This window comes from Anticarsia gemmatalis, chromosome 11 (assembly GCF_050436995.1).
Source record: "Anticarsia gemmatalis isolate Benzon Research Colony breed Stoneville strain chromosome 11, ilAntGemm2 primary, whole genome shotgun sequence".
Taxonomy (NCBI): Eukaryota; Metazoa; Arthropoda; class Insecta; order Lepidoptera; family Erebidae; genus Anticarsia; species Anticarsia gemmatalis.
In genome coordinates this window covers 7,386,658-7,396,284 of record NC_134755.1, presented here as the reverse complement: position 1 = coordinate 7,396,284, position 9,627 = coordinate 7,386,658, and the positions used below count along the sequence as shown (strand labels likewise).

Genomic DNA, 9,627 nt, shown 5'->3' with positions numbered 1-9,627 from the left:
TCCGCGCTGTATTATGACCACAATAGCGCGATTCTCTACTCCTATCGAGTAACGTCAACCGGCTAGTTTAAAAAAAAAAATGTATGAAATTTGATTAGTGCCTCTAGCGTGCACCGTAGAAACTAAATTCTCTTTACTCGTTAGTACTGACTGTAGAAAATCGCGCTAGTACGTACACGCTGTCTAAAATGTCAGCTTCTGTCAGTATTTTAATACGTTTACTACAAAACTACGTTTCTGAAAATATGAACGGATAACAATAGGTAAGTTTTTTGACGTATCTGTCCGATCACGTTCTTCAATTATATGCTTCACCTCAATTCTTTATGGGAGGTTTTTACACAGCGTGGACTTACGTTAGTTTGTCGAATAATATTTGTTTACTTCTTTGGCGACAATATTTAAACTACGAGAGTATTTCTACTAAAACTATTTCAATAAATACGACTCCTCATTCACAAGAAATACGCCCAGTGTGTAAACGATAACAAGACACGTTATAAAATTAGTTCACACTGAGTAAAGTCTGTATGTTGCTCAGTATGAATAACATCGTAATTATCGAATCAAAATAATTGTCATAAATAAATGTTTTCCAAGAAATACCAAACAACAAGAATATATGGGGAAAAATCAACAAATAACTTCATCTTATGATGAGTACACAATGAAATTTTACTGTCCACAGGATGAATATGAGACAGGGAAATTAAACTAATACTAGACTGTACCTACTATCCATACGTACACACTTGTTTATTTGACTTTCCTTATGACTTCAAATGAGCTTCAACCAGGAGAAATAAAAAATTATGTTACAATGCTTTAAAAAAGTGTGTATGTGCGTATGTTACGATTTTCAACAAAAATCGCGAGTGCAGCTGCGGGCCGAAGCAAGTCATATTTCTGCATAATTATTTCTAGAACAAAACAAAATAATTAATAATAAACGAGTCTCATTCATAAATCTATCAAATAACAAACATTAATAACTGATTCTAAAGTAGTTAATTAATATAAATAGTGAATTAAATAATCAACAACGAGTGCACTGGCATAGTTATTATAACGATTAAACTTAAAGGTCCTTTCTCACTGCTATATTTTGTTTAATAAACATTGTTCGCGATCGAAATCATTAATAATCAACTATGAAGTTCATTCAGATATTCTTTATTGCCAGAATAAACGTTTCAGTTTGCATGCGATATTTACAGTGTATACGTTACTTTATAAACTACAATCAGTTATTTCTTGGTATTGATAAAAAGTAACTTCTAGTTTGCTTTATAAATAACAGGTTTTCCTTTCCAAAGGTAAATTACCGTAGTAGTTGTGTACAAACACTCGTGTTTTCAAACACTTTGTCAATCGTTAGTACAGTACAGTCAGTTACAGAATGTTGAGTGATGATTTATACGTATACGGGGACCAAGATATCAAAGTTCCGGCTCATTTGAACTTCGGCAAGTTTATCTTAGACAAACTTCGTCTTAAAAACGATGAGATTGCACTGGTAAGTTCAACTAAGAATTAATTGACAATCGTCTGTTTCGCTTCCTACAGTGTAAGGTTATTAAATCAGTTAACTTTTAGTTTTAAATTATACTCTAGTATTCTAGACGATAATAATAATATATCGTGTACAATTTAGGCATCAAATAAGCAGTAGATTAAGTCAAAACATACAAAACGTTGAATAACATTTTCTTTGGAAACAGGAGCACGGCGAAATACGTGAGAAACTAACGTACAAGGAATTCACACAATATGCCGTCAATATGTCCGTTGCTTTGACAAAGCTGGGGGTGGGCCGAGGTGACATTGTTGCAGTGGGATCTGAAAAACGCAATGAATTCGTCCCCACGGTTCTTGCAATCGTGTTCACCGGCGCGACGTACACCCCCTATGATTTAAAGAGCGGTCGAGGTGAGACAAAATATCTTACTTCCACCACATACTTTAAACGCTCCATATATTTTATGTGACAGTTTAAAAATTACGCCCGATAGTGATGTTTTGGATAAGATTTTCTTCTGCATTTTTTATAGATGATATGAATACTGATATAAAAAGAGAGAGGTTTTTTGTATTAGTCTCCTTAAATTTTGTTTATAAATAATAAAATAAATAAATAAATATTATGGGACAACTCACACACGGTCATTTGATTCCAAACTAAGCAGAGCTTGTACTATGGTAACCAAATAACTGATAAACATACTTATATACTTCTAAATACATACTTATATAGATACATTAACATCCAGGCTCAGAACAAATACTCGTGCTCATCACACAAAGATTTGTCCCGGGTGGGATTCGAACCCACCACACGCGGCGCTATGGTTGTTGCGGCGAGGTGACCGCTTAAACCACTGCGCCAAACGTGCAGTTATGATTTAATTAAATAGCAAAAATGTTATTGGCTTAGCCTTAGACCAAATATGCTTAATATTCATTATATGATATTATCTTATTTACGGTATCAGAGTGAAAACTTCATATAAAGATATTAAATATTATTTCATATTTTTACTCTAGTTTACAAAGCTTTTATATTTCAGCGGCATTGAAACACAAAATAACCATAACGAAACCAAAATACTTCATATGTTCGAATCACTTCTGGAACACGTACAGCGATATTTTAAAAAGTTTCGACTGCATAAAGCACTTCATAACATTGGACGACGCTGTGGAATCGGTAATATCTATAAAAACATTGGTCATTGACGTGGACATAAATAAGTTTGAACCGATGCAAGTTCAGGGACAGATTGACACAGCATTCATTTTGTATTCCTCGGGCACTACTGGAATGCCAAAAGGCGTACAACTGACACATTTAAATTGCATCCTCAATAGTCTACCCGATGAGTGAGTAACGAACAGAATTGTTTATTTAAGCTATGCTTGCTCTACAAATACTTAATGAATCACGGTCTGATTCAAGTTACGTTTAGGGAAATGATAAAACAGCTCGATAAAATATTGAAGAGTCGCCTCAAGCGTCTTGTTTTCGAACAAAACAGTTTTGTGTTTAACGAAAACAACAAAGACGATTTACGAAATATTATAAGAATCTGAATAATAAAGGCTCTTAAATAATTTCTTGAGTTAATAGTTCTAGTTTTAATATAATATTTAGATCCGTAAGTTTAAAAATATATATTTTAAACAGCTGAATATCGCAACTTTATTTAAACGTTTCGAGATCGTATTTGAAAAGAAACATGTAGGCTCACGGTGAACAATTTAAAAAAAATATATTGGCCCGAAATAATTCAAAACAATTTTCTTTTACTTACTTAGTCGCTGTGATTCACAAGTATTCTAAATTATAGCTATCTAATACGGGAGTGTTTGTGCTGCACCGCGGACGGACATACGGACAGACAGACAGACAGCGAAAGTATAACATAGTAACGGAACTGTAATAAAACAACCTTTTATACTTTTTAGTTTCCGTGACGAGTCTCTACAAACAGCATTTCTGTTCGGAGAGTGGTATCATAACTATGATACCTTCATGACATACAAGTTTCTAGCGATGGGAAGGAAGATTGTATACGTAGAGGATGCCATACCAAGCACTTTTATTAAATGTATAGATAACTGCGACGTAAGTTCATATTGTTTTTATAATAGATTTACATAATGTAGTTGCTTATGTGACCTTTTTCATGAAATGGATGAAAATTGTGGAGATTTTTCGATTATTGTACCCAGTATTTCCCTTGCTTTTTTGTAAATATATCGAAATTTTTAACATTTTACTTTTTGTATAGAATCAGTTTCATTTGGGGTCACATTGATAGCCCCGGGTTTCCGAGTACATTTAGCGGTAGTTTATCTGTTCAATAGCCTTTTTTATGTGAGTTTAAACGCTATTGAATGGATAAACTACTGCTAAATGTATCTCATAAGCCGGGGGTAAAACAAATAATATATTTTTCGAGTTTTATTATATCAGTTAAAATTATTGCAGCACATGATTTTTTCATAACTATACATATTTATTTTATTGCATCGTTTATTTATAAGTGCCGTCTCATTATTGCAGATTAACATCGCTTTCATAGTACCCTCCTTTGTTTGCTTCCTATCGAAGGCGAGGGAAGCAGAAAAATGTAATCTCGACTCATTGAAAATTATATACTCAAGATCATCGCCTCTTCACAACAAAACGATAGAAAAGGTCAAATGTAGGCGAGTATCGATTCAACTTTATTTAATAGCACATCGATTTCAAATCATCTCTTTATGAAAATACAAACTTCAATGGCTTTACGATCGTGTTTCACTTATCGATTCTCGTGATAATGAGGTGTTAGTAATATTAAATTAAATCGAAAACCTTGAAATCAGACTCTGTTCGAGTGATTATTAGAACTATTTTATATTGATTTTAGATGCGGTTATTAACTTTTGTATAATTCGTAGATTCCCAAAACTAAAATATATTCTACAAGGCTACGGCATGACTGAAGCTGGTGAATTGACCTCAGAAAGTTGGGGGTTCAGAGGTCCCAAGCCAGGGAGCGTCGGCATGGCTTCACCAGGCATAACTTTAAAAGTATGTATAAGACGAAACAACTGTTTTTCACAGTAAACTCCAACAACGCTGCATTTTGCTCACCTCACATTGAACAATAAAAATTAAACCCGTAGGTAATAGGTGTAAGACTCCTTTGTTAACCAAACACGTGTACTGTGACATAATATACATATATACAACTCTAATGAAGAAACATTTTTCTATACACAATTAACACTGTTTTCCTGTTTTGCAACACCTGCTTTATGTACTTAGAGTTAATAATTTCTCTCATCATTTTAAACTCAACAAGAGTAAAATCAATGGCTTCACACTGCTATTGATATTTTATCATGTGTTATCGTATATTTTACACAGGTCGTGGACCCCGAAACCCATAAAACTCTGGGTCCGAACCAACGCGGCGAAATACGTCTAAGAGGCCCTGTCTTTATGAAAGGTTACATTGGTGTGGACCCTTCAAATTACTTAGACGAACAGGGCTTCTTTAAAACCGGCGACCTGGGCTATTACGATGAAGACAAATATTTTTACATCGTTGAAAGACTCAAAGAAATTATCGTATACGACGGTTACAAGGTATGTACACAATTACATTTATATTATGAACCGCAATACTCCATTGGAATATCCTTTAGGAAGTTCAACATCCCCGTACTTCAAAATGCTGGTAAAAGCTAGTCCCAGTTGTTGTTAATTAAAACAGGAGTCGCTAAGTTCAGTCAAAGGTGTCTCGGACAATTACTTTCATACTAAGTTCGCATCTATCAACACAAAAGAAAATGCTCTTGTAATTTTAACTGACAAAGAAAGTAAGCATCGCTATTTATAATTTACCTAAATCTTAAAAAAAGGAAAATGTAGATTTATACATGATTTCTATACTTACTGTATCCTAGCTAAAGTCTGCTAAGTTTCTGTATTATTACTGGACTCACTAGGACTCGTCACGAAATACATTCTACACCTTTTCATCTCGAGAAATCCTTTCTTGGTGGCCGCTTACGTCATAAAAGGAATAAGCTTTTGTATTATCTACGCATTTCTAGATCCGAAGCTTATTACGAAAATGTGAGTTACGATGGTTCTATCCAGATTTGTTCAGCCTATTGCGTTTCTACCAAGGTTAATACTCTTAAAAGAAGTATATTTCTTAGCGAGCAATATAACTCTAGTAAATGAAAGTTGATAACAAAGTACGTTGGCGCATTAGCGTGGTCGTCATAGTTGTTTTTCTATTAGCATAATTAACTGCGAGTGACCTACTATCTAGCGGTGTTCAACATTAGCCAGGAAAATGATAAGGCAGGACCAAGACACTAATTGTTGTAACGGTATCACACGCTACAAAATAATTATTCTGTCTAGCACTAAGCGGTTTCGCAATTGCACACACACAGGCAATGTTGCTTGCCGACCGACTATTTAAGAACCACATTTGACTAAAGTAGCCGTTATATGGGTTTTGGGGCAGCCTACATTAACCATTACTGTTTCCTTAAAGCTAAAACAATCCTTAATGGCATTCACATGTCCTATTTAATAATTTTAATACTCATATTGCGTATATATCTATACTAATATTATAAAGCTGAAGAGTTTGTTTGTTTGTTTGTTTGTTTGAACGCGCTAATCTCGGGAACTACTGGTCCGATTTGAAAAATTCTTTCAGTGTTAGATAGCCCATTTATCGAGGAAGGCTATAGGCTATATATCATCACGCTATGACCAAAAGGAGCAGAGTACCAGTGAAAAATGTTACAAAACGGGGAAAGTTATGATTCTCTTATGTGACGCAAGCGAAGTTGCGCGGGTCAGCTAGTTTTTAATAAAATGATGGATTGAGTATTAAAAATAAACATTTTTCGCTGAGAATGTGCTCGTAGTTATCATTAACTGACTATTTTAAAAAGCCAGCTGATAAAAAAATCTGAGCTTGAGCGCAACTCGAAAATCTAAACCAAAAACCTCGATCTTCAATCACTAATGTACCGCTTAAACTACAAATACACATTTACAGACAGTCTGTAGAATCTAATAACAGCCTAAATTGGCTTAATAATAGTGTCACAGCTTACAACTTAGTATAGTGTTGTTACGTAATATGCAGCTTGAAATACCTTAAGGACTCGGCTGATGCAGCGTCTAAGTTTCCGTATTAGGTATTCAAACTAGAATTAAGGTAGATACCTACAAACCTAGCTTTGCATTTTAGGTGGCTCCACTGGAGCTAGAGACTGTACTACAATTGCACCCAGGCGTGCGTGAGGCAGGGGTGGTCGGTAAACCAGTACTTGATTACGGAGAGGAGCCAACAGCCTTTGTTGTGAAGCAACCGGGGGTCGATGTTACCGAAAAAGATTTGATTGATTATGTTGCTACCGAGGTAAGACTAAACCAATTTCTTTATAAAATGTACCTTTTTGTCGATATTTTTCTTGTGTTGGTATAGTATTTATCATCATTCATCACAAGTGAAACTGGTGTCTTGGGTTTTAGTGATTTTACGTGTTCCAGACTTTCATGTAAATATATAAACACCTACATAGGTCCATATATTTGACAGATTCCAATAAATTCTTTGGTTAGGTATATTGTTTGATAAACGGTGTTCAATACCTTCACATCTGTATTTTTCAATTATTTATATCTATACTCAACTGGGAGAGTACCAAGTTTTATATCGCTAACAATAAAGAGGTCTAATTTCTTCGTAATACACAAAAAGGTGGGCGACCCTTTTTGTCGTGGAGTTTTCATGAAGCCTAAGTTCTACGAAAGCCTATACAATATCTGATTGTAGTATTATCCACAGCCGATAAAGTGCCTACAATACAAGATGTATGAATACTTTATGATTGGAAATTAATACAATTTAATTTATGATTGAGTATTTTATATTGATGTAGTACGAATCATAAAGAACACTATCGAAATTGTAGGCCGAGCGTAGGCCGTACGTAACTTACTGATGTCTGGCAAACACTGTCTTATTCATGGAATAATCAAATAAATATGAACATTCAGTGAAAGAAAGACATATTTTGAAGCAAACATAAGAACACTTTTACCTTACTTCCACGAAAGGTGGGAGTCATACAAATTAACTGAATTATAAGACAGACAAATGAACCGACAATCTTATTAACAAAACGGGAATGTTCATTGACTCAGTAACGTCGGTTAATTTTTCAGGTACCGCCGTTTATGCAATTAAGAGGTGGTGTAAAGTTCATTGAAGAAATGCCGAGGAATCCTAGGGGGAAGATAATGCGTCAGCGCTTGAGGGAAATGCTCAACTAAATTGTTTAACTTAATCCTCACACATACTAAGAATAAACATATTCAACGCAGAGCGTACTTGTTTCATTATTACTCTGTTTAAGGATGTTATATATGTACTGTGAGAGATAGTTTATGTAATTGTAATCATTACTCATTGAAGGTAATAGAAATTACTTATACTGCATGTATATAGAAATAAGATTAATATTTTTTTAGTAATATCCAGGTAAGTTTTATTATACAGTTCAAAGAAAATTTCTGACCGGTTCATAAAAACATTTTCTGCAATATTTCAAGTGATAAAACCTATACTGAATTTATTTGTCTGTTTAATCATAACTTTTGGTTAATGAATCCCCAACGATAATTACATCTAACTTCAGAGATTTCTTTGATCAAAATGTATGAGCCACTTACTGAGATACTAGTATTAACTATGTCTCAAGAGATTTCAAGGCGCACGTACTGTGCACTTATGCGTCAGTGTATTCACATATCCAAGAATTCATATAATAATTCAAATTCTACATAAACATCATGCAAACTATATTATCTAATAACGTTTTCAGAACAGAGTCTCGGCGAGGTTCATTTTATGAAGTTTGAAACATTTCTAACCAAGACGGAACTTCCTAGTTATATCTAAATCTTACATTGTTCGGGACTTATCAACACTGCACAATCATTAATTAAGTTTAACTACCCCAGTGTGCTGACAAAGCGCAGACAAGCCGCCGCGAAACGAAGTACTGTTCCCGTATTGTTTTTGACCTTTTCTTTCTGTTGAATAGATGTTTATGTTGGGCTCGTAAGTCATTATTATATCATCAAGCTACTATTGAGGATGGAAACAAAAAACATTGGGCAAACGCGGCTCGCCTGAAAGCTTTGTACGACGTAATATAATTCAACTTCGTATTCCTCTCTTATCTTCAGAGACGTCTTTATTAATTCAGTATGATTTGGATTATCATAATTCCTTACCTTTTGCCTAAAATTACTTTGTAATAGGACAAATACTTGGCATAAACAGCTTTTGGTAATTTGAATTTGTTTTGAAATGTTACTAACGTTTATTGGCCACCCTGTTGAGAATAAACAACTTCTCACGATGATAGGCGCTCTGTATGCTCGTTATGAAGAACTTTAACATTAAACTCGCTTCATAATTTATCGGTCTTTGTTATTGAAATGGAAACTGTGAAAATGTACCTAGATTTAAGTATGCTAATACGAAAAAAAAACTTTCCTGCGGTGTCATTTGCATTGACATTTTTTAAAATGAAACTCTTTTACCATTTAAATTGACTGGTTTTACCTCGGAGCAATTTAGCTCGCCCTAGCCTCTTTCCGAGAATGGTCCCTGCGGCCTGTAATAGGTTTCTTAAAAGAAAATCGAGTTAAACAGGCGTGATTGACTTAATTGTGGAAAAGCTTTATTTCCCAAGATTAAAGAATTGCTTCGGAGGGAGAGGTAACTAGATTACACAATATCGTTTACCAAGACTAATGACAAGGTGTTCATGTAATTCCCATTATCTACACATTGACAGACGTGATCTCCATAAAATAATTTTGCGAGGCCCAAAAAATCTTCACAAAAAAAATCCCGAGACCGCTTCTCCAAAGTACAGAATATGGAGTTCCATTAGCAACGCCGTCGCGGCATCGGTCTAAAATTCGAAGTGATCAATTTTTCTTTGAGAGTTTAAAGGCATTATCCGAAACTGGGTGATATTTTTCCACATCGCCAAATTTATGCTCGCAGAGCGTGGAATATA

The 9,627-nt window shown here is 34.6% G+C and overlaps 1 protein-coding gene across 1 annotated transcript; it reads left to right on the top strand.

Moving 5' to 3' along the window:
- Nucleotides 1–1,316: 1,316 nt before the first annotated feature.
- Nucleotides 1,317–7,984, top strand: LOC142976533 (luciferin 4-monooxygenase-like). Its single transcript, XM_076119954.1, has 9 exons — nt 1,317–1,516; nt 1,722–1,929; nt 2,568–2,880; nt 3,466–3,625; nt 4,067–4,212; nt 4,447–4,579; nt 4,919–5,140; nt 6,777–6,947; nt 7,757–7,984. Exons 1-9 carry the CDS (start codon nt 1,400–1,402, stop codon nt 7,862–7,864), a joined length of 1,578 nt encoding a protein of 525 aa, XP_075976069.1. The 5' UTR covers nt 1,317–1,399; the 3' UTR covers nt 7,865–7,984.
- The last annotated feature ends 1,643 nt before the right edge of the window (nt 7,985–9,627 follow it).